We start from the raw sequence: 25,000 nt of genomic DNA, 5'->3' as shown, positions 1-25,000 counted from the left end.
ATAAATGGAGGATGGAAACGAATTTTTTTCTTTTAATGGAAAATTTTGATGAAATTAAAATTACAAGAAACCAAATATTAAAATAAGAACAAAGTCTATATTTTAACAAATTAAATTAAATATATGCATATATAAAAAACATTCATTTGTATAATTAAAAAAAAAATCAAAAATTAGGATAAGTTGACAAATGGAAGAAAGCGAAGCTAGTTTTATATTTTATATGAAACTAATCCCGTGTACGAAGGCCCCAAATGGATGTGCGTCTAGTACCCACCGTAGGACGAGCCACAGAACTGTGTATAAATTTATTAATACCGATTTTAGAAAATGTATGTTCTAACATTTCCAAGGCAGAATCGGTAAGCATGCCAAAGATATCTAAATATGTTAAAGTAGACATATTGCGCAGTTCACTGTAAATGAAAAATATGGAATTATTATTTATTTCAGTTAATTTTCAAGAAATTTACTTACATATAGGCAGAAGCAGGTATTAAGTAACACCGAGATAAGGATAAATATTCGAGCATTTTAAATTTGCTAATTATACCAATAGCATTGCCAGTGAGGCCAGTACAATCTGATAAGTCTAGCTCTAACAGTTGCGTACAACGTTTTGCTAAGCTGGCAAGATCTATAACAACAATTTAAAGTAAGAAATAATATTATTTTATAGACCTTTTATTTTTTGTTTAAAACTTACGTGAATCAAACATAGTTTTACGACAGCCAGCCACATTTAAACGCATTAAGTTTGGCGTTACATTGGTTACCAATGATGTTACAGCATCGACTGATAAATTAGTCCAGGAAATATTTAAACTATTTAATTGTGTTAAAGTTTCCATCATTTTTCGAACACTCCAAGCTTCCAAACCAGAACACATGGCTAAATTTAGGGCTTCAAGTCCGGTGTTTTTAGCAATTTCATTGCATATTTCATCATTTAGAGCAACATGTTCCAGGCTAAGTTTTTTCAATTGGCGACAACGTGATAAAAGCATCTTTAGTGATGGTTTGGTTATCGATACCATACTCAAGTCTAAATACTGCAGTTTGGCTTCAAAACTAGGTTCAGTCTCTAGAAAATGTGTTTCAAAAACTGGATGATTAAGCTGAAGGAAATAAAAAACAACAATTATTAGAAATAAAATAATTTGTTTACCAAAAAGAAAAACAAATACCTCCGCTTGTGCTAAACGCAATATAACAACACCCCTTTTTAAAATATTTTCCATTGCACCCGGTTTTATAGAACGGCCACCCAAATCGAGTCGTGTCCACAGTGATTCATCACTGGCACAGTTATTGAAGCGACGACAGACATAGCCACAACGCAAAAGTGTTTTCTTAGGAAGCCATTTAAATATCTGTAAAATAATCTCATCGGATAGAGTGTTAAAGTGATCTTTGCCATCGGGATTACGTTCACGCATTGCCTGATTGCGAAATAAAAAGAAATTTTCATTAGGAACAAAGCGTTGTAAATGTTGCTGTTGTTGTTGCTGCTGCTGTTGGACCAATTGGCATTGTTGTTGAAATAGTTTATTATGCATTTGTTGTTGATGTTGGGGCTGTTGATGTTTTACAAGAGCTGCCTGTTGGCTGGTCGATGGCAGCATTGATGGCGATTGAGCTCTTTGGGGTAAAGAATTCATAAATGTCGACTGAAAGAAATTAATTTAAAATGTTTACAATTGTTTTTTATACAAAAATGTATTTCGTTTTTATTAGGATCCTAATAACTCACCTGTTGCTGTAACTGCATTTGCTGCTGTTGTTGCAACTGCAATTGCTGCTGCTGCAGTAATAGCTGCTGTTGTGTATTTCTTAAAAAGCTATTACAAGCTACTGTAGCCAAAGGACTTCTTGTATTCTTTCCTCCACTTGATGGTGAATTACTATTATGATTATTACCGGCACCAACGCCCAGTATAGCTATCTTTTTTTGTTGTTGTGAACCTGATGCTGTTACACCGGCAGTATTATGTGGCAATTGAAATTTGTCCATTGCTGTTGTTTTTAGTTTTTGTAATGTTTGTTGTTGTTGTAACTGTTCGTCTGTATAAATGTCAAATGAAGAAGATGAATTTGAATTGCTGCTCATGTTTAATCTATGTTGCTGTAATTGCTGCTGCTGTCCGTTGTTGTTATTTAAAATTGTCGATTTAGCTTGTGTATCATTGGGATCTAGAAAACTATGATTACTCGCATTGTCTGTGGTGGCATCTAATATAGAAGTATCCATATTACGATAAATTTGTCTTTGTTGATGTGAAAATTTCGGTGCATCAAGATTCGGTGTTGCTTCGTTTGAATTTTCATCAGCTGTTGGCAAAGCAATAGCCGAGGCGGCCGATGAAGAACTTTCTTCGGAATCCAACATACCAATACCCATTTCTTCTAAATATTCGTTAGTAAGAGCCGAGGGCGATGAAGTGGTATCTAGTTTGGCTAATTTCCAACTTGGTGTTTGTGATGAACTCTTGCTGGGTAAACGTTTTCTGTTTTTATGAAAAGAAATTTTAAAAATGTATGTATTACATATATTTATTAAGAATATTCAATTAAATCTAAAACTGCACATAAACTTACTTCGACATTTTTTGTCATTAGATTAATAATATTTTTAATAAACTACTTATAATACTTTAATAAAACCATCTACGTGTACATAATACATATCAATAATAGAAAATCTCTAATACAATGTAGTATCTATTCCATCCCAACATCTTTCATTCTGTAGGAATGTTTACATACAATTCAACATATAAACATAAACAAAACATTGACATGCCAACATTACAACAACAACAGCAACAACATTATATACAACCCACGCCCATTTAATAACAAACAAAAAAATGCACTGGTTCCCCGACTTGTATTTACTATATGACCCAAAAAACATTAACAAACACTTAGGGGTCATAAACCTTTTTATAATTTAATTAAAATCAGCATATATTTCATTCAAGCAATTTGTATAAATTACAATAATCTTACACAATGATAAATAAATAATATTGACGTTGAAGGTGATGACTACAAGAAGAAATGAATTACCCAAATAAAAAACTAAACACGTAGAAAAAAAAACTCAACAAGCGGCGGCGGCACTTAAATTATTAGTTCTATAATACAATATAATCCAAACCAAGAACACATTAACATTTTTTGATTAGTTTAAAAATGGACAATTACTTTTGTTAGTTTATTATTAAACACTTTAATTGATATATTTAAATAAATAATTTACTTTTCTTGTTTAGTTTACGAACTGCAACAACTTATAAAATAGACATTGCATTTTTGTTGTTGTACTGAAAGAACCGTGTTAACGATGGAAAAAACACTGTGTGGTTATAATAGCGTTTTTACAACATAAAAAAATAATTTTTAACCAAAAAGTTTCATGCTATTTTAAATGTATTAAATTATCTGTAAAAATATAATTCTTAACAAGTCAATTTATTTAATAAGCTTTAAGAGGCCGCAAATTAAATTATTTTATAATATTTTAGTTATAAACCGGTTTCTTATATAAACATAATTGTCAACACTGTTATAAACAATACAAATGTCGATAAAACAGAGCCACCAATTGACATTTCTCTTTTAAAAACTTCCATACAAAAACTAAACTCTCTCTTATATTGACACGTTTCAAAGAGAATTTTATGCCTTCACCGAAAATAAATTAATTAAAACTACGCAATTTTCCACAAATTGTTTAGCTAAACAAAACATAATTGATAATTTACACAATTTTATCTATTATTTAATATTTTTCTCCTAACTCTCCAACACTTTGATCACATTATCTTACCTTGTTCTTGGACACAAATTCTCGTTGTTTTCTTTCAATTTGATAGATTTGTTGTTCATCGTTTGTTTTGTTTTTTGTACAGTTTGTATTTTTCTTTATAAATTTTTCAAAACACACTATTCAAGTGAATTTTTTTCCTGTTTTGAAATGAAAATTTTACTTAATATTTAATTCAACAAGTAATATTTTTTGTGTGATTATATAGACCAGCAGAAAAAAAAACTAGAAGAAAAGAGGCGCGAGGAATATTATAGTGTTATACACAACAGAGTTGTATAACGTATAACACTTAAAAGTTAAATACATAAACAATGTTGCTTACAATTTTAATTGCATTTTAAGCGTTTTTTATAAATATTAAAAAAAACTAAAGCACTTTTATATATATATGATGGGATAATAGACAAATACTGTACCAATCCGGTAAAAATCTCACAGAATTATGGTCAGTGATTCAGTTTTAGTTGGTAATACTGACTGTCTAGAGTTTGTTACTATCAATCAATTCAGTTTCCAAGAGTATTTAAAAGAGCTAAATGGAACCAATTATAATAATTTTCAAACCTGCTAATCTCTAAATGAAAAATAAGACTCGGACAAATTTTATTAGAATCACTCTTAAAGTTCTGAATAATCTCATCAAGAATGAAAAAACTTAATGTGTTCGTAAGTTGCTTTAGAATTGGACTCATAATACCTTTTTTTATCGACCGATTCTTCTGATAGCAAATTTTTTGAAGCTAAGTTTAATAAAATTATTAATGATTCGGATCTCGCAGATATCTTTGATCTTTTGAAAGAAATATTTCAATGTTTATAAGAAAAGGCAGATGCATTTTACTTGTTTTTATAGTAGTATTCTACATTCAAAATCTATTTGTTTGATTTAGCCATTCATAATATCTTACATATATAAAATTTAAAACACATTTGAATGCTTAACGCTGATTTCAAGCCGCCATTACCCAATTATTTAACGCCGTCACCGACGACGTCAATGTTTGTTGGCTTAGGTCTAAAATTCAATATGGCGGTTGTTTAATTAAAAATACAAATTAAAAATTTTGATCTTCATTTTACGTGAAATTTTTATTAATTTAACATTAAAATATCGCAAAATACTAAAAATTCATTATTTAATGTGCTGAGTAATATACTTTATATATATGCAAAAAAGAAAAATATAGAAAAATGGCTAAAATCAGGGAAAACACTAGAAAAGTTGCTGCTGCTAATAAAGCAACAACAAGAAAAGCAAAAACAACCACGCCTGTGAAAACAATGAATGGAAAAATACATAAAGTGCGTGTTAATGTAAAAAATATGAAAAAATCCGTAAAATCTAAAGAGGAAATCTCAAAAACAAATTCAATTGAATGTAATGATCAAACTGTATCACCAAAAACTCGTTTATGTTTTGTTAAATTACGACGCACCCTCGCTAACGATACCAGCAGCAGCAGCTCATACAACAATATTAATAACAACAACAAAAACACATTGCAGGCACAATGTAAAGTGAATGAAAAAAATCAAAATAACATAGAACTGAAATCTCCACAGCTTAATGGGTCTACCGAGAAAACAAAGAAAGCTGGACGGCCAAGAAAAAATGCCATTAAAATTATAAATAATGCATCTATCCCAGAGAAAAATGAAAATTTTGATGGTAAAACTTTAGATGCAGCTGCAGAAATTCGAGATAATATTGCATTCAATATAAATTCTTCCACAAATAACTCTCCAAGACGTTGTTTTGTAAAACTAAAGCGTACAGCTAAGCTAATAAATAAAAAGCAAAATAAACAACAACTTCCAGAGGCTGAAGGATTAAAATCGCAAAGAAATAAAAGATCTGCTTTAGAGACGAATGGTTTAGAGCCGATAACTCCTAAATCTATTAAGAATTGTGTAGTTAAATTAAAAAATACTCCATCAATAACGAAGACAAAAGAGGTTAACGAGGAACCATCAACCCCCCACTCGGCCAAAAGTTGTGTCGTTAGACTGAAAAGAACTCCAATTGTGGAAAAACCAAACGATTTCGTCATAGAACCAAAAAGTCCGAATACTACTAGAGCATGTGTAGTAAGACTACCAAAAACTCCTATTTTACTGGGAAATAAAGAAAATACTGGTAAGTCATTATTTCATAGGTAGTATTTCCTGCTATTGCCGTTTTTGTTTTAAATTTCAAATTTTGTTCAAATATTTTTTTGTTATTAGTAAAAATATACAGTCTATTTAAACAGTAAATTTTCTATAAATTTTCTTTAAGTTGTTATTATTAACAATTTCAGAATGTACAGAACCAGTGACACCAAATTATCAATCACCAATACCAGTAAATAAACGTAATAATTTTCATAAATTAAGTTTAACAAAATCATTAAGGAAATCTCTAGAAAATAAAGAAATAGAAACAATATTAAATTCAAAACACAATGATAACAAAGAGACAAATAAACTAGAATCAGAAATAATTAATAATAACACGGAAACAAATAATAATTCAGTTAATCGTTTAAAACCTCAGAATTGTATTAAGCATTTTGCCAAATTATCCTTAAGACGAACAAACCAGCAACCAAATAAAAATCTAACAACAAATTTGGAAGTAACACAATTTGAACCACAACAAAATTCTACCATTTGCTTTGAACCAGCAAGAAATTCTACTTTATTAGAATTTGGTTTTACAAAAGATAAAAATAAAGTAAAACCCAAGCAACTTTCAAAAGACAAATCTTCATCTCAAAATCTAGCCAATAAATCTGAAGAAATAGTTGATCTATTAAATTCCCTAGATGAAGATGATGAGCTTTTATTAAAGTCACCAGAAAAGCCGAATAATGAACGTGAGCCTGAGAAAATTGTGGAAAAAGTAATAGAGAAAGGTATAGAAACAACTCAAAATAGTAAAAGTCCAGCTAAAAGTCATACCCATAAATTCTTTCATCGTCATAAAGAAGATGCTGCAGAAAATATGACAAAAGCCTTTACTGAACCAAAAGCAAAATCACCAGCTAAAGCAGCTAATGGCAAGAGACGACGCATTTTGGCAAAACGTTCTACGGCGGCAAAACGAGACAATATTTATGAATTTTTATCACAATCTCAAACTTCCGATTCAGATGGTACAACAAAAAATACTGATCCCACAGCTGATATTATTAAGAAACTTATAGATCAAGGGAAAGTACGTGTGGCCACAAATTGTAAAGGAAAAGGTAAACCAATATTTAAACGCAAAGCGCCACCGCCTAAACAAATGAAAAAAATAAAACCAACGGTGGACAAAAAACCAAAAAATACAAGGAATAACATAAAGAAAGCCGCAGAAATTGAGAAACCAGCGCCTATAATAGATGATGAAGTTGATGTAATACACATGGATGATGATTTTGATAACTATGAACCACTTTTACCAGATAATGAAGACAATATGGAAAATCAAAGAACTACAACAGTTAATAAGGCATTAAACCAAAATAACAATAGACATCATGTAAATGATCATGAAGGTACATTTAGTCGCTTGGCCAGAAGTGTGCTAATAAATGAAGCGGGTCGTTCTGATTTGCAAAGAAAAAATGCTTCCTTACTATTAGAAATGGTAAAGAAATTTGTTAGTACACCGAAAAACAAACAAATGCCTTCTCCTCAAGCCGCCTTAGAATCAGAATTATCTCCTATTCCCATACCGCCACTTAGACCAGCAACAAAACCCTCACCTTGGCGCGTTGATGAAGATGCTTATTTACCTAAAACGTTTAATTTTGCTAGAAGTTCGGGAAATTTGCCATCATTTTCTAGTGATTTTATACCCTCAACACCAAGAAAAGAAAAACCGAAAATTCAAACAACCACAGTTTCTAATAATTATTCCCCTATAATAGGTAATCAAAATAAAACAGTATCCAATGTAACACCTCTTCAAAGTCCTCTTCATAATAATGTAGAAAACATACAAGCACAAACAGCCAATGAAAATGTACCCGCACAAATACCTAATCAAAATGAAAACTCTGTTCTCTCATCATTTTCGTCCAACGATTCAAATGCAGAAAATATGCCACCACCTAGACCGTTACAGGATAACTGTAATGAGAATGAAAATATATTTGCTTTGAAACAACTTCCTAATCCTAGAAGAGCCCTCAACTATCGCAGTCCACTGAAAGCTATTAATATTTTAGAAGTGGTACACTTGCCACCCTATAAAAGTGCAAATAAAACACCCAATTCCAAGGAGCCAATAACAGAATCAATTGAAATGTTTGGTTTTGAAGAAAATTTAAATGATGATTCTTTGCAAGTCGATAAGACTGTTGCATCTGTTAATACTTCACCCCAAGCTGACATTAATACAAAAACTAAAAACCATCCTAAAGAAGATCTTTTTGGCTTTGAAGATTTTCTATCTCAAACGGAATATTCTAGCCAGGAAAATGATGAAACCAATAACAATGAAACTACAAACAATAATCAAAATTTAACTATACAAGATAAACTGCAAGATTTACGCAAATTAAAACCGGCTGAAAATGATCTTGCATTAAGTATACTTAAAGAAAGTAAGAGAAATCCTTTAAAAACCATACCGCTATTTGATGAAGAGGCTGCCTCAAAAGCAGATGGCTTTAGACAGAGAGGTATTAAAGAAATGCTATGTTCCACTCTGATAAATCCACAGCCATCAACTAGTAAGGAAGCTTTAAAGCATCTAAACAAATCAAATTGGAAACATTCAAAAAGACCAAATTTTGGTGAGGAGTTAGATTTAAGTGAACTCTTTAAAGATCCTGAACCAGAAACAACTTTCAATGAAAATGTAAGTACATAGTATCTTTATGAAGCATTTTCTGCCTCATTCAAAGGTTTATAGAACAAATTTTGTATGAAAATTTGATTGATAAACCTTTGATAAAAGTTTATGAATAAGACCCAAAGAATTTAAGCAACTAAAGTATTTATTTTAATTTATTAACTAATTAACTAAAATAAATATTTTGATGGTTTACTAACCAGTTGCTATATTAAATTGAATAGTTTTCAACAATTTTAATTTGTTTGCAACTAGTTCAGAGTCAACAGGGCCGCAAAGATTTAAGTTCTTCTTTGTTGGTAGTATAAAGCTCATACATTGCTCTTAAATATATATAATTATATATTTTCGTGTAATTTAATTCAATACTAATTACTTTTAGGATGCCCATCGAACCTATGTACGCCCCTATAAGCGCAAGCGACGTTTAAAGCAAAATAAATATGTTATGTTCTTAGACAGTGATGAATCTGACGACGAACATAACTCGGCTGAGCAACAAAAGCATCAACGTAGTCATGAAACTGATACTAGTTCGGAACAGGCTCCAAGAAAGAAACGTCAACGCAAAGAGCCCAAAGAAAAACCAGAACTTGCTGAATTCGTGGAAGAGTTCAATGAAATGTGTAAAGAAGTTGATAGCTATGAGTTAATTGTGGAAAAGAGTGCATGAGATCTTGTAGAGATTGTATGTATACTTAAAAATATATGTATTTTATGTTTTTGTTTCAAATATTTTTAGTTTAATACTTTTATTTGCCTTAAAAAGGTTTATGATTTTAAATTTATGTGTGTGTTTGATTATGTTTAGTTCATTTTAGTTTAGCTCTGTTTTTTGCAATTTTATTTTTTAAGTATTTTATAAACCTATTTTTTTTGTTTTGAGAAGAAATATATTGATTGATTCAATATGCCTTATTTCTAATTATAGAAATGTTTAATTTATTTTTTTGTTTTCTGATTTCTACAGCCTGTCTAAGAACAATTAATTTTTGCGCTCAATAAAAACAAAATGTTATGAATTATGAATTACAAAAAGAATGACTAAAAAGCAATTTAAATTAAGTAGATCTTAAAAATTTAGTTTTAATTAATATGTTGCACAATTTGCATTCGATTCATTTGAAAATCTTGTAAAATGCCTTTCTCTCGATCACAGCCACTGTTCTTGTTCGCATATGCTAACATATGTTAGCGGAATCTAGATTTTGAGTTTCTGCGTATTACCACTTTTCTAAAATTATTTCATATTTAAATTCGCTTACCTTCTTTTCATAATTTTAAGCTTTCATATATATAGTCTAACGAACAGCTGACGTCTTTTTGACACTCTCATTGTATTTACAAGTGACTAAACAAAAGAGAGAGATAAAAAATTAAACAATTTGTAGCATAGCAGAAAAACAATCAAATCCACTGTGATTAATGGATTTTTGATAAATTTTTATAAAAATTAGAACATTAATTTGATTATAAAATAATTAGAAATAAAGAAAAACAAATTACAAAAGTCGTAAAGTTTATAAAGATAATAACCGAATAATGGAAAGTCCCTATGCACCATTAAGTGAATCCTGTGCGAAAGCACTTGGTGATAAAGTTTATGATAAACGTAAGCTGGCTTCACAGGAAATAGAAAAGTAAGTTGTTTTTTGTTCAGTAATATTAATAAATGATTAACAATCACATTTCCCTTAGAATGGTAACGGATTTTAATATAAAAAACAATTCGGCACAAATACGTAAACTAATTGAAGTACTGTCAAATGATTTTGCCTCTTCAAGAGATGCTAACAAAAGAAAAGGTGGACTAATAGGTTTGGCTGCCACCAGTTTGGGTTTGGGAAAGGTGGGTGTATATTCTTCATATAGATTGAATAAATTTTATTTGTACTTTTTCTTTAAGGATTCGTCTAAATATGTCAATGAACTGGTTACTCCCATACTCAATTGTTTGAGTGATCAAGATTTACGTGTACGTTATTTTGCCTGTGAATCACTTTACAATGTAGTTAAAGTGGCACGTTCCTCCATTATACCCTTCTTTCCCGATTTATTTGCGGCCTTATCACGTCTAGTGGCAGATTCCGATCAAATGGTTAAAGATGGCAGTGAACTGTTGGATCGCTTACTTAAGGATATTGTTACCGAGTCATCGCAAACCTTTAATCTGGAAGCTTTTATACCTTTGCTAAAGGAACGGATTTATGTCAAGAATTCTTTTGTTAGACAATATGTTATCTCTTGGATTTCTATATTAAATGCTGTGCCTGAAATTAATATGGTCATCTATTTAACGGATATAATTGATGGTCTCTTTACTATGTTGGAGGATAATACACAGGAAATACAGAGAATGTGTGAAACTACATTGACACAATTTCTTAAGTCCATACGTAATGATTCTAGTTCGGTAAAAATGGAGGATACCATCAATATACTCATAACACATGCACAATCACCAAATGAATTGATTAAGGTGAGTTAATGGAAGTAAATGGAGAATTATATTTTTTTAATAATTATTGTTATTAGTCTATAGCCATTACCTGGATACGTGAATTTGTTATAATCTTTGGCTCGAATGTTTTACCCTATGCTAGTGGTATATTCACTGCCATTTTACCCTGTTTGGAATATAATGTGGATAATATGAAAAATATTAAAGAATGTGCTGTTTCGGTTAATAAATCTATGATGAATTTAGTTTCCTCTAAAGAACACAAATCGAAAAATATTGAACAAATAGAATTACGTTCAATAATGGCAGTATTATCACAATATCTAACACATAATTCGGTACAAACTAAAGTTGCAGTATTGGAATGGATACACCATTTACTTATCAATTTTCCCAATGAAGTAAGTTTTTTCTAAAATAATGGAAAATTAACAATTATATATAATTTTTTTTTATTAAAAAATATAGATGTCCAATCATACCACGCAATTGGGTAATAATCTTTTGAATATTTTATCAGATAATTCAGATGAAGTGGTCTTGAAATGTATTTCCGTTTTGGCAGAAATTGTCAATTCTCAACACTCTAAAGGTTGGTTTTATTATTTTGTAAAAAAAACTAATAGTTTTATAAATTTTCTATTTTTGTTTTAGAAACCACTGATTTCAATAAAGCCCATTATCGTAAATTTTTATTAAGTTTAGTTAATTTATTTAATGAGGATAAGAGCTTTTTAGACAATCGTGCTAGTCTTATAATCAGGTATGTTTTAATTAAGTTTATTTTTTAATTTATATTGTAAATCTCTTTTCCATTTTCTTTAGACAACTTTGCGTTTTATTAAATGCTGAATATATTTATTTGACATTTTCGGAAATCATAGCTGAAGAATTGACAAATCTTAAATTTGCTTCGTTACTGGTACGTCTGCTAAATAGTATATTGATGACCTCTTCAGAATTATTCGAATTACGTTCTTTCTTGAGAGATATTTCATGTGAAAAATCGGCTAAACTTTTTAAATGTCTTTACATAAGTTGGGCCCATTGTCCTGTCTCTACGCTCTCGCTGTGTTTATTGGCCCAAAGTTATCAACATGTATCGGAACTGGTAGTGTTATTGTAAGTGTTTCAGACTATAGACTTTACTATGGTTACGTGTACTTAAACTTTTTATATTATTTAAACAGTGCTGATGTAGAGATAACTTTGGAACTTTTAAATGAACTGGATAAGCTGGTGCAATTAATAGAAACGCCCATTTTTGCATGTAAGTTGTAAACACATATTTCTAAAAGCAAGTTTTTTTTTATACACAATTTTCAATATTTTTCAGCTTTAAGACTTACCTTAGTTTCGAAAGCAAATAATTGTGCTGATGCTCAATATTTGGCACATGCCTTATTTGGAATACTAATGTTACTACCTCAAACGGATGCATTTAATATGCTAAAGAATCGTTTACAATGTGTACCCAACTACTGGGGACAACAGCCCATGTAAGTTATCAAATGTTTTACATATTCCCCGAAGGTTGAGATGTTAGTCCTTAATATAATATTTTTTCCCCTTTTTCCTTTCTTTTTCAGCAACGAAAAGCATTCCCTACAATATAAAAGTAATATAAATTTCGAAGAGTTATTGGAACATTTTAAAAAGATACAAAAAGCCCATCGTGATCAGCGTTTGACACAAAGGAAACGCAGTGTTATAGTAAATGATACAGCTATTTAAATAAAGTTTTCTAGATTTCTTACATTATTAAAATTTACCTAAATTATTAAATTTATAAGCTGTGATGCTAACAAAATATTTATAATTTTACAAATATGTTGTAAATTTTTATTATTTCTATTTTTTTGCAATTTTTTTTTTAATTATAAAGAAAAGTTCACAATAAAGGCTTTTTATATGATATTGTTATTAATGTAAGTTACAAAATGTTTAAATATTTACTTTAAATCACTTCAAAAACTCCTGGACTTTTTAAAATTTTGTTAAGATATCTGCAAAAGTTCCAAAGATACCTAATTATTTGCATAAAATAACATCTACAAACCACTTTATCTGGGTTTTTCTCTATTCCATTTACGTTTTTCTTTGTGACAATACTTTTTTCTCATATTTTGTCTGTAATAACATTAAATATGTTAAAAAAAATTGTATTTCTCTTTTAATTTATTTAAAATAAACCAAAAACCACTTTCCCACTCATGACGCTTGTCGATAGCAGTTACAATTGTAATTTTGCTATAACAATGACTAATATACTACCATTTTTATACAACTGTGTGTATTAACTACAAATTACTTCACTACTGAGAACGAAGAAGAGAACAAAACAATTTTCAATTGAAATTGTCAAAAGCATCTGATTAGTTTAATTGTCAAGCAGTCACTTTTTCACAAAACACTTGTGTGTTGTTAATAAATTTTACGTTTTACTTTTATTTTCGAAACAAAAAATAAAGTGTAACTTAAAAGTTAATTAAACAGAATGGGTAATAAATCTTCATTATTGTTGCGTCCCGAAGAAATTGCACAAATTCAAGAGGAGACTGGCTGTAAGTACCAAAGAAATCTCACATCCCAATACATTTGTTTCATCATTATTCATCAGCGAAGCAACCTTCAACTAAAATAAATAAATGAAATCCTATTACGGGGTCAATATTGAAGTTAGTTAAATGTACAAATATTTCAATTACTTTTTGTATTTTTATCAGATAACAAGTGTTTTTTTTATTTTCATATTATTTATTATCTTAACTATTATCTTTATTTAAGCAATAATGAAAAGTACTATGTATTATTTATTTTCATTTAGCTTCTATTTTTATACCATTAATTGTTATTTAGTTGCTAATTGACTGTTTAACACATTTTTAAGTTAAGTAAATATGTAGTTGTGTTAAGTCGGTCCAGATCTACTGGATGATACTCTACAGCGCTATGACAAAATTTTGGGATTTTATGATTTGCATAGGACTTACGGTCAAATTAAGACGCATATCAACAATTTATATAAGATCTTTGTACAAATTACAATAGTTTATACTGTCGTTAACGTTTTTCATTATTACTATGGGCAAGATGCTTCTTGTTGGAAACTTTTATTTACGTGTGACTTTGTAACAACAATAATGAATATTTCTATCAATGCCGAGCAGTACGACAAAGAGTCAAAGTATTTGGAAGTTATAGTCATTTCCAATAGCTTCAAAACCAGACACAGAGCTGGATCCGCGGCTGCTCTAATCCCATTGTTGGCTTTAAGTCGTCTTTCATTCTTTGAAAACGAGAATGCAGACAGATGTTACTTTAGTGTCCTTTTTGTAAGACTGAATGAAGACAATAGTTGATTGTCCACAAGTAAAAAACTTTCGGTTGATACAGCTGTCGCTGGGTTGACAATCTTTGGCCGAGTATGACTCGGGTTGTTCCGGAACGAAGATTCAATTGTCGTGGGAACGTCAAACCCGTCCAATAGCGTCAAACCCATTTAAGCGTTGGGCCGTCTTTCATCACGAATGTATTCTTTAAAAACGAGAGTGCAGACCGTCGTTACTTTAGTATCCTTTTTGTAAGCGGGAGTGAAGACAATATGCAGTTAACTGTCCACAAGTAATCAATAGTGCAGATACTTTGAAAATAAGCAAAAAGGTTTACCTCTATGTAAAGATATTTCTATCAAAATCCCAAAAGTTTCACAAAGTGTTGAAGTATTTAGAAATTACAGTCACTTCCAATAGCGTCAAACCCAACAATGGTTGGCTTTATTTTGTCTTTCGTTACGAATGTATTCTTTGAAAACGAGAGTGCAGACCGTCGATACTTTAGTGTCCTTTTTGTAAGCGGGAGTGAAGACAATATGCAGTTTAATATTCACAAGTAATCTGGAAATGAATATCGAAGTGCTTTACGTATCATGATGCCCTATCGCCCCTGAATCCTTCAATGAAAAACTCAGGTGGCAATTTTTGTACATGGATTGGGCCGGCCCATGTACAAGCATTTTGCTGAGGTACTCGAGCTATCTAATCTCTGACCATTGCTGCCCCGTTGCTTAACATCCGAGATGTAAAACATCACTTTGGTTTACAACCTCGCAGATGGGATAGCCTCTGGAAATTTCAATGGTATCTTCTCTCTTACCGCAAATTTGGGTTAAAACTACAGGCACTACGTGGATCCCTAAGGAACCTCAACCAACTGACCAGCCAGGACATAATCCTGCGGGCAACTAGCCACCCTTAGTACCAGATTATGCGGTGCTCTGGTTCGATGACAATGCAAGGACTAAGGCATTAGACTGTAACCAATTTTTTAGTCCCGGCCAGACTAGAGGTATTGGAAAACACCTCTATTCCCCGTTACTGCAATAACACCAAGGTAGAGGCTTCACCAACTTAACATGCCCTCGGGGAAAATTGATCTGGGATGTAGATACTTAAATTCACGACAATTGGATCTGTGCTTCGGAACGACCCAAGTCATACAGCGACAGCTGTATCACCAAAAGTTTTTTCTCCAGTAAAGAACTATCGGCCACTGTCGAACTATTACAACAACAAAAACTGACATGTATAGACTCATTTGGGCAAAGTTTCTGAATATTTCTTTGTGATAACTGATGTGATGATTGACTACGTTTTAGGGCAAGTATATACTATGTGAAAAAGCTAGTCACTCTAGAAACCTAGGTGCCTAGTTCTAGATAATCTTCCAAACTGCTGGATAGTTAGTCAGTCAGTTTTTTTGGGTAGGTTTGTGTTTGCTTCGGCTATTAATTCTTTAGGGTGCAATTTTATCATGTCATATCTATTGCTGTGGAGATGTTTTTACAATATCTCATAAAAAATTACAAAAACTTAAAAAAACTTTTTCAAAGGTTGTTTATAAATTTCATACTATCGCAACAAAAACTAAAAAGCAGTCAGCAGAAAAATATATTTCAATAATCATATTATTTTAAAACATCATCACGTGTTGATGCTTTTATGTCAAGTGGAATTTTTTTTTTTTGTTTTCTTATTAAAATTTATTTTATTGCTTATGACTTAAATTTATTTATTTAACCAAAAATAGGCACACAGTAAATAAATTGACGTAATGTTTAAAAAACAAATATTCGAAATTGTATTTCATTTAATGTTGCTTTTAACTATAGTTTTTTTTTAAAGTGTTCTAAAATATTTATTAAATTATAATTACGTTTTTTTTTCTTCTTAGATAATTAGTTTTTATTTGATGTTTATCTACAGTTTCATACGTTTTAATTCGACGTGTATATATTATATATAATATTGATAAACACTTTGTTTAAAAGGTGATAAATTTATGAGTGTCAGCTTTCAAAGTTCTTATTTTTAATTGTATATTATGCGCATTTTTTTTATTGATAGTGAATTTTTTTCGAAATGATAAGAATAGAAAAACAAGAAATAATTTTGGAAACAGGTTGCAATGAAAAAGATATTAATTTCGGGGGGAAAAAATTGTGTTTAAATAAAATTTAAGAGCAAAGTTAAAGAAAATATTGAAATTTTAAATTAAAAATTGAGAAAGAAAAATTAAAAGTTTTTCAAGGAAGGAAAAATCCAAGAACTTGTGAATTTGTTTTGGAATGCATAATTATCATTTTAGTTTTATGTTGTCAGATTTGAAACTGATAGTATGGATGTGTTTTAAAGTCGACACTTCTTTTGTAGAAAGACTTTTTAATTTACTCAAATGATTTTTGTTTAAATTTGTTATCCTTGCAACCAGTTCTGTGAAAGCTATAGATTTTTTCAGGAACTAATACTTTTTCAGCAATTTTTGCTTAAAATTGTTAAGATTCTGACAAATTTTAAGTAAAATTTTAAGAAATATATTGTTATAGGAATCATTCCAAAGAACGGCATCCAGAAGAAATGGTAGTTCCAAAAGTGCTGCAATTGAGTTTGAAAAAATACTAAACTTTTAAAACTCATTTTAATCATGTTTCGCTCATTAACTTGTTTCATACCTCGCCCCTCCTCCCCCCCCCCCAATAAAACTTCAAATTTGATCAATTTATAAAAACAAAAATAATTACCAATAACAATAAAAACAACAACAAACACAAAACACTTTCAGTTACACCCAATCAAATTGAACGTTTATATTCACGTTTCACTTCTTTGGATCGTGGTGATTGCGGTACCTTATCACGTGATGATTTTTTACGTATACCAGAATTGGCCATTAATCCATTGTGTGAACGTATTGTTCATGCCTTCTTTGCCGACAGTACCGATGATCGTGTCAATTTTAGACAATTCATGAAAGTATTGGCCCATTTCCGACCAATTAAAGATAAAAAGGAAAGTAAATTGAATTCACGTGAAGATAAATTGAAATGTAAGTACAAGATTTAAAAAAAAAAACATAAAAAGAAAAACAAATTTACATTAAAAAAAATTTTCAATTCCAGTTGCCTTTAAAATGTACGATTTGGATGATGATGGTGTCATTAGTCGTGATGAACTTTTGAGTATTTTACACATGATGGTCGGTGCCAATATCAGTCAGGATCAATTGATTAGCATAGCTGAACGTACTATTTTGGAGGCAGATCTTTGTTGCCAGGGTAAAATTTCCTTTGAGGACTTTTGCAAAGCTTTAGAACGCACTGATGTTGAACAGAAAATGTCTATACGTTTCTTGAATTAAACCGCCTTTGGGCAAAACAGCTTTATTTAATTATTTACACACAAACAAAAAAAAATATACATACATACAAATATTTTAAGGCTATTTTTATATAAATAGTAAAAACAAAGTATTAACTTTAGAGCAGTTTGTTTGTTTGTTTTTTTTAATCTTATTTTTGTTTTTAGTTTAATTTTTTTCTGTGCATTAGTTAAGCTTTTTGTTAAAATTTCCATTCATTCCGTTTACTAACCAATGAGTAGTGTTTGTTGTGTAGAATTGATAAATGGCCTTTTTTTTAAATATAATTGGTATTAAATTTATTAAGTAAACACTAATTATCAAATAAAATAAATATATGCAAATTGTGTACTTAAAAAGAAAACTTAGAAATTTATTTCTTGTTGTTAAATGTTTAAAATGGGAAGTACTTGGGAAGGTTGGTTATTTCTATCAACTTTAATTGTGTTAATAGATTTGTTTTGGTTAATTTTAGCATAATTTTAGGCTTTCAATAATAACCTAGTATATATTTTATGAAATAAATGATCATTTTAGGGTCATTCTTTAGGTAAAGGATTAGGGATTAAGTTAAAATTAATCCTCGAAAATTGTTTTTGAATACTCAGGGCGGATTTTTCTCATAAAGATAATCTTAATTCTTTGGTTAAACCTGGTTTAATATTTGTTTTGTGTTTTTCAGTAATCGTGATTACTTTTTTATTTATTATTGTTTTAAATTTTTATTTAAAATTTTTCTGAAAATTTTTAATTTTACAAAAGTATTATTTGCAAAAAACAGCTGTTCATTGTTTATGTTTTTGAGTGAAAAGTTGGCAATACTAACAAAGTTAACTGAACTTAAATTTAAAACTGAAAAACACAATCATCGGTTAAAGTCCGCCTAAATTTGTTCCGAGTTTAATCTAACAGCAAGTAAAGCCTAGTTTAACTGAGGAGTAAGAAACCCGACCTAAGGGCGAGTTTTTCTGATAAAGATAATCTTCATTCTTTGGTTAAACCTAGTTTAATATAAGATTCGTGTTTGTTAGTTATCAGTAAAGTTACTTATTATCTTAGTTTAACTGAGTGTAATTGGCCAATTAAACTTAAGTTATAAGTGAGAAAACACAATTAACAAAAACAATAAAACAATGATTTTGTAAGAACGAAAACATAATATTTGAGGTAAATTGCAATTTTTCTGATTTGTTTTGTTTTATATATAATTGTTTTCAATTTTTATTTAACATTTTTCTTAAAATTTTTCATTTTACAAAAGCATTATTTGCAAAAAACAGCTGTTCATTGTTTATATTTTTGAGTGAAAAATTGGCAATACTAACAAAGTTAACTGAACTTAAATCCTAAACTGAAAAACACAATCATCGGTTAAAGTCCGACTAAATTTGCACCGAGTTTAATCTAACAGCAAGTAAAGCCTAGTTTAACTGAGCAGTAATAAACCCGCCCTAAGCGAGAGTTTTTCTGATAAAGATAATCTTCATTCTTTGGTTAAACCTGGTTTAATATATGTTTCGTGTTTTTCAGTTATCAGTAAAGTTACTTATTATATTAGTTTAACTGGGTGTAATTGGCCAATTAAACTCAAGTTATAAGTGAGAAAACACAATTAACAAAAACAATAAAACAATGATTTCGAAAGAACAAAATCTTAATATTTTAAGTAAATTTGCAATTTTCTGATTTGTTTTGTTTTATTAATTATTGTTTTAAATGTTTATTTAACATTTTTCCAAAATTTTCCATTTTACAAAAGTATTGTTTGCAAAAAACAGCTGTTCATTGTTTATGTTTTTTTAGTGAGAACTTGGCAATACTAACAAAGTTAACTGAGCTTAAATCTAAAACTGATAAACACAATCATCGGTTAAAGTCCGACTAAATTTGCACCGAGTTTAATCTAACAGCAAGTTAAGCCTAGTTTAACTGAGGAGTAAGAAACCCGCCCTAAGAGAGTTAAATCCAAACACTGAGATAGCAAATGGTAGGAAAAAATGTTATAAACTGTTTAATGAGACAAAGCGATCCAATAACTAATAACAAATAAGACCTCAGTGAATCGTTTTAACAATTGACAAGAAATACGAATAGAAAGGCGTACAGGGACTTTTGTGTAGACGTTGAAGGTTTCTCCGAGAACAATTGACTTCACAAAATTCTGTCTAACTTATATGTTGTCCCAAGCTATATTCAAAAGTCATGTGCCAATAGGACTATATCTAGCAGAGAAATTCTGCTGGACAAAAAATTCCCAAATGTCAACCTCTTAATGAGGAGAAGATAAAATACAATTGGCCCTCAACAGTTTTGACCCATACAAAGACTATGGTCCAAATGGTATAGTTAACTGCGGATCTGCAGAAGAATGAAGATCTAGCCACTCCATAACAACTATCGATTTACAAAGCATGAACGTTATACATCGCTCAAATGTAAATGTGATGTAATGTGGTCTTTATTTCTAAAGAGGGAAAGACATGTCATATCAAAGCAAAGAAATGTAGATCATCAGGGAAATATTCTGGATATTTAGATAAAAGAGTTTCTCTTCCATGCCCACTAAGAACTTGTTCATAGCAAGACTATTATAAAATTCTTAGCAAAAACATGTTCTATTATAAGTTCGAGAGAATGATATAAGTGTAGACCTGTTGTGCGCCCTTAACTTGTGCCTCAGGTGGGAATCAAACGCACTACCTCCGGTCTACCAGGCTAACCTACCGCATGCCACTGTTCTATTCATGTTCTTTTCTAAATAAAGTTCTTAACAAGAACTTCTTATTTTCTATATAGAATTTTTTCTATAAAATAGAATAACAAGAACATGTTCTAATCTATATAGAATAGATCAATGATCTTGAAAAGAACTTGTTACATTCTATATAGAATTGAATAAAGTTCCTAAAGGGAAATTCTTCCTAAGAATTCGCTAAATTATTTTAGATTTATAAATTATATTTAGGTCATAGCCTCCCTTAACTTATACTTTATCTTAAGCGATCCCTAATATATAAAGAAATTTATTTTAGAAATTGTTATAAAAAAACAAGTAAGAGTGCTATATTCGGCTGTGCGAATCTTATATACCCTTCACCATAGTGTATTTTAAACATAATTGATCTTACAGTCTAGTTAATAAAAACATTAAAAAAATTTGAGTCGATTTAAGCCGAATGTTTCGGCGGCAGCTCAAGCAACTAAATATAGTTCGGTGGCGGCTAAGCTCCGACTCGAAGCCGGTCGACTTCGTCCTCTGATTCATTGCTGGTAAACATTGACGAGACGTAGATTTTGTTTTTGTTTATCGTAAAAAAAATTTTTTTAAAAAGCACTTGGAAAAAATTTGTGTTAGTTTTAAATTTCAAACTTACATTATTCACATAAAAATTATTGTACAATAACTCACAATCTACTCTCATATAATTGAAAACGTTTTAAATACTTTTTTCTATTCATCAAAAAATATATTTGCAAAACAAAAGGGAAAATTATTTTATTTTAACAAAAAATGCAAATCATATTTTTTTGCTGTGTATACTTTGTATGTTTGAATTCCAAACATACAAAAAAATACACAGCTGAATAAAACCAAATACATCTACACACACACGTGTACATCTTTTTCTATGTACAGTGTTTTTGTTGCTTTTTTAACATTTTTTTGATGAAATTTTCAGAGGTTGTCTCGGATTTTTGCTCATATCTCCGTTATTTACCGACCGATTTTGCTGATTTTAAATAGCGATCTTCTCGAAAGCATGTCTAATAGAATTATTGAAGATTCAGACATCGCCGATATCTGGGGTCCTCTAAAAACTGATTTCAACAGACAGACAGACAGACAGACAGACAGACAGACGGACAGACAGACAGACGGACATGGCTTAATCGACTCCGCTATCTATAAGGATCAAGAATATATATACTTTATAGGGTCGGAAAAATATATTATAGAAATTACAAACGGAATGACAAACTTATATATACCCTTTTCACGAAAGTGAAGGGTATAATAAATATATTAAAAAAAATAATTAGAAAATAAAAGTTTATTATTTACAGATTATCCATAATAGTCTTATCACTTCGAGTAACCAAAACAAAAATATCATAGAAAAAATAAGAATTTGCGAATTTATTTGTTATCAAATTTTAATTAATTATTTAAACATTTGATATAAGACGAAATGTTCAATTTATAGAAAATTCAGTTTCATAAGGAATATTAAAACAATAAAATTTTGTCTAATTACTGTTTACATAAAGCAAAATCTTAAAATTTAAAAGAAAATTTAAAAGTGAAATACTGTTAGGGCGGGTTTCTTACTACTCAGTTAAAAACTAGGCTTAACTTGCTGTTAGATTAAACTCGGAACAAATTTAGGCGGACTTTAACCGATGTTTGGGTTTTTCAGTTATGGATTTAAGTTCAGTTAACTTTGTTAGTATTGCCAACTTTTCACTTAAAAACATAAACAATTAACAGCTGTTTTTTTTTGCAAATAATACTTTTGTTAATTGAAATTTTTTGGAAAAATGTTAAATAAACATTCGGAAGAATAATAGAAAAATGCAATTTACTTAAAATATTAAGTTTTTGTTCTTTGGAATTCATTATTTTATTGTTTTTGTTAATTGCGTTTTCTCATTTATAACTTAAGTTTAATTGGCCAATAACACTCTGTTAAACTAAGATAATAAGAAACTTTACTGATTACTGAAAAGTACAAAACAAATATGTTTAATATTTGTTTTGTACCAAAGAATGGAGATTATCTTTATCAGAAAAACCTTACTCCTCAGTTAAACTAGGCTTAACTTTCTGTTAGATTAAACTCGGAACAAATTTAGGCGGACCTTAACCGATGATTGTGTTTTTCAGTTTTAGATTTAAGCTCAATTAACTTTGTTAGTATTGCCAAGTTTTCACACAAAAACATAAACAATGAACAGCTGTTTTTTGCAAACAATACTTTTGTAAAATGAAAAATTTTGGAAAAATATTAAATAAACATTTAAAACAATAATAAATAAAACAAAACAATTCAAAAAAATTCAATTTACTTAAAATATTAAGTTTTTGTTCTTACGAAATCATTGTTTTATTGTTTTTTTTAATTGTGTTTTCTCATTTATAACTTAAGTTTAATTGGCCAATAACACTCAGTTAAACTAAGATAATAAGAAACTATACTGATTACTGAAAAACACAAAACAAATATTAAACCAGGTTTAACCAAAGAATGAAGATTATCTTTATCAAAAAAACCCACCCTAAGTAACTTAACAGATTACAGAACAACGCAAAACATATTTTAAACTAGGTTTAATCAAAGAACGAAGATTATCTTAATAGAAAAACCCGCTCTAAGAAAGTTTTCATTTGATTTGCGTAAACTTATTAAAGGAATATCTTTCTTTAAAAATAAAGCGTATTAGCTATTCGTTTTCGCCTTATACTTATTTTAAATCTAAAACATTTCTAGATTAGATGGATTTGCCAATAAATCCAATCAAATTTAATTAAAGATAATTCATTATGAATTCGCTACTGGTGTTCGGTTAAAAAAGGTGTAAACTTTATAAGTACAATTAGTTTCATTGAAGTGATTAACGGAAGTATACACTTTTGCTAGAATGGCGAAAGAAAAAAATTATTTAAAATTTACAATATTTATATTAATTTTGGGTAAGTTTGTGTTTTAAATTTAAAACTAATAACAATATAAATTAGTTAAAAATAATTACAGCTTATATTCGAGCCGAAAGCACACCATGTAATTTACGTGAAACACCCGATGGCGGTGTTTGTGTTTGCACCTCGTCGTATTGTGATTATTTAGAAGATCCTACACCCGAAGAAGAACCTCGTTTCAGTTTAGTGTCGTCATCAAAGGTAAAAATGCATTTTCTTTATCTTATCGTTGAAAGCAATAAATATTTATTGTTTTTTTGGTAATTATCAGGCAGGTCTACGTTTTGAATCTACCAAAGGTCTTTTTAATCTTTTCAAAAAATATTACATTTTTGATTATGATCAACGTATGCGTTCACAAACTCAAAATGAAACAATGCAAATAAATGAAAGATTTAGTAAGTAGAATTTAAACTATAAATGTTGGAGGAACAAAAAAATCCATAGATCCATTTTAGGCCCAGCCCGCACAGTGCGCTTGGATATAAATCGTGATAAAAAATATCGTAAGATAGTAGGTTTTGGTGGAGCTTTTACTGGTGCCGTTTCATATCTATTGCAGAAATTACCACAAGAATTGCAAGATCATCTTTACAAGTGAGAGAAATTAAAAAATATCTTCACATCAACTTATTTATATTTTCATAATATAACTTTTAAGATCATTTTACTCTAACGATGGTATCGGTTGGAATCTATTGCGTATGTCTATTGGTGGCAGTGATTTTGATTTAGAACCATGGGCCTATAACGAACTACCCGAAAATGATGCACAATTAACAAATTTCACTAAACTAGATCCTCGTGATGCCATAAAAGCCGAACAAATACATCGTCTTAAGAAAGTTGCCAAGTTGGAGAATTTGAAAATTAAAGGTGCCGCCTGGAGTCCTCCCAAATGGATGAAATCGAATAATGCCTGGACTGGTTTTAGTCATTTGAAAAAGGAATACTATCAAACCTGGGCCGATTATCATTTGAAATGGGTAGAAATAATGGAAAAGAATGGTTTGCCCGTTTGGGCCCTATCCACCGGCAATGAACCCATGAATGGTTTAGTCTTTATGAATTTCGTTAAGTTTATGAGTTTAGGTTGGTCTCCCCTCCATCAGGCCGAATGGTTAAGTGATCATTTTGGTCCCACCATTAGAAATTCAAAGTATAAAGATTTGATCATATTCGGAAATGATGATCAACGCTATACCTTCCCCAATTGGTTCCATGTGGTAATAACTAAACTTAAATATACATATAAAGAATTACAGTTAAACACTATTCTCTTTTCCTACATTGCTACAGATGAAGAAGAAACGTGCCGATTCTGTTGACTACATCAATGCCTTGGGTGTTCACTGGTATTGGGATGAAATTTTCAAACCCAGTTTTATTGATAAAACTCTCGAAAAAATGCCCGAGAAATTGTTACTGATAACTGAGTCTTGTATTGGAGATAAACCTTGGCAAAAATCGGTGCCTGCATTG

General features: G+C 30.1%; 5 protein-coding genes and 1 long non-coding RNA gene across 9 annotated transcripts in view; 4 read left to right on the top strand and 2 right to left on the bottom strand.

The window, feature by feature from the left end:
• Positions 1 to 59: 59 nt before the first annotated feature.
• Positions 60 to 4,094, bottom strand: LOC111690972 (S-phase kinase-associated protein 2). 4 transcript variants are annotated; one of them, XM_023453587.2, is made up of 6 exons: positions 3,836 to 4,094; positions 1,754 to 2,507; positions 1,188 to 1,670; positions 707 to 1,118; positions 478 to 637; positions 60 to 416 (listed from the first exon to the last, which is right to left on the bottom strand). In XM_023453587.2, the coding sequence occupies exons 1-6, from the start codon at positions 3,892 to 3,894 to the stop codon at positions 230 to 232; spliced, it is 2,055 nt and encodes a 684-aa protein (XP_023309355.2). In that variant the 5' UTR covers positions 3,895 to 4,094; the 3' UTR covers positions 60 to 229. The 4 variants fall into 4 exon arrangements, with proteins under 4 accessions (XP_023309355.2, XP_046806364.1, XP_046806363.1 ...); XM_046950408.1 differs by lacking the exon at positions 3,836 to 4,094 and adding an exon at positions 3,266 to 3,407; XM_046950407.1 differs by lacking the exon at positions 3,836 to 4,094 and adding an exon at positions 3,211 to 3,347.
• A 735-nt stretch (positions 4,095 to 4,829) lies between these two features.
• LOC111690964 (MATH and LRR domain-containing protein PFE0570w) lies at positions 4,830 to 9,608 on the top strand. Its single transcript, XM_023453578.2, has 3 exons — positions 4,830 to 5,972; positions 6,136 to 8,669; positions 9,046 to 9,608. The coding sequence occupies exons 1-3, from the start codon at positions 5,027 to 5,029 to the stop codon at positions 9,334 to 9,336; spliced, it is 3,771 nt and encodes a 1,256-aa protein (XP_023309346.2). The 5' UTR covers positions 4,830 to 5,026; the 3' UTR covers positions 9,337 to 9,608.
• Positions 9,609 to 10,032: 424 nt separating this feature from the next.
• On the top strand, positions 10,033 to 13,056 carry LOC111690977 (protein VAC14 homolog). Its single transcript, XM_023453593.2, has 10 exons — positions 10,033 to 10,303; positions 10,362 to 10,512; positions 10,570 to 11,142; positions 11,199 to 11,525; positions 11,593 to 11,716; positions 11,779 to 11,887; positions 11,950 to 12,246; positions 12,315 to 12,394; positions 12,461 to 12,623; positions 12,714 to 13,056. The coding sequence occupies exons 1-10, from the start codon at positions 10,206 to 10,208 to the stop codon at positions 12,856 to 12,858; spliced, it is 2,067 nt and encodes a 688-aa protein (XP_023309361.1). The 5' UTR covers positions 10,033 to 10,205; the 3' UTR covers positions 12,859 to 13,056.
• LOC124419784 lies at positions 12,310 to 12,789 on the bottom strand. The gene is made up of 2 exons (XR_006940809.1): positions 12,474 to 12,789; positions 12,310 to 12,415 (listed from the first exon to the last, which is right to left on the bottom strand). It is a non-coding gene; the product is annotated as an uncharacterized LOC124419784 (long non-coding RNA).
• A 417-nt stretch (positions 13,057 to 13,473) lies between the features above and the next one.
• On the top strand, positions 13,474 to 17,941 carry LOC111690983 (calcineurin B homologous protein 1). The gene is made up of 3 exons (XM_023453599.2): positions 13,474 to 13,688; positions 17,245 to 17,508; positions 17,582 to 17,941. The coding sequence occupies exons 1-3, from the start codon at positions 13,622 to 13,624 to the stop codon at positions 17,818 to 17,820; spliced, it is 570 nt and encodes a 189-aa protein (XP_023309367.1). The 5' UTR covers positions 13,474 to 13,621; the 3' UTR covers positions 17,821 to 17,941.
• Positions 17,942 to 23,295: 5,354 nt separating this feature from the next.
• LOC111690973 (lysosomal acid glucosylceramidase-like) overlaps positions 23,296 to 25,000 on the top strand; it is a 2,306-nt gene continuing 601 nt past the window's right edge. Inside the window, exons 1-6 of the mRNA XM_023453588.2 lie at positions 23,296 to 23,512; positions 23,574 to 23,719; positions 23,790 to 23,916; positions 23,977 to 24,115; positions 24,180 to 24,744; positions 24,818 to 25,000. The exon at positions 24,818 to 25,000 is cut by the window's right edge and continues 160 nt beyond it. Of these exons, the coding sequence (XP_023309356.2) occupies positions 23,461 to 23,512; positions 23,574 to 23,719; positions 23,790 to 23,916; positions 23,977 to 24,115; positions 24,180 to 24,744; positions 24,818 to 25,000 (1,212 nt within the window). The 5' untranslated portion in view covers positions 23,296 to 23,460. The remainder of the gene's footprint in view (positions 23,513 to 23,573; positions 23,720 to 23,789; positions 23,917 to 23,976; positions 24,116 to 24,179; positions 24,745 to 24,817) is intronic.

This window comes from Lucilia cuprina, chromosome 4, assembly GCF_022045245.1.
Source record: "Lucilia cuprina isolate Lc7/37 chromosome 4, ASM2204524v1, whole genome shotgun sequence".
NCBI lineage: Eukaryota > Metazoa > Arthropoda > Insecta > Diptera > Calliphoridae > Lucilia > Lucilia cuprina.
This window is presented reverse-complemented; position numbering and strand designations above follow the sequence as displayed.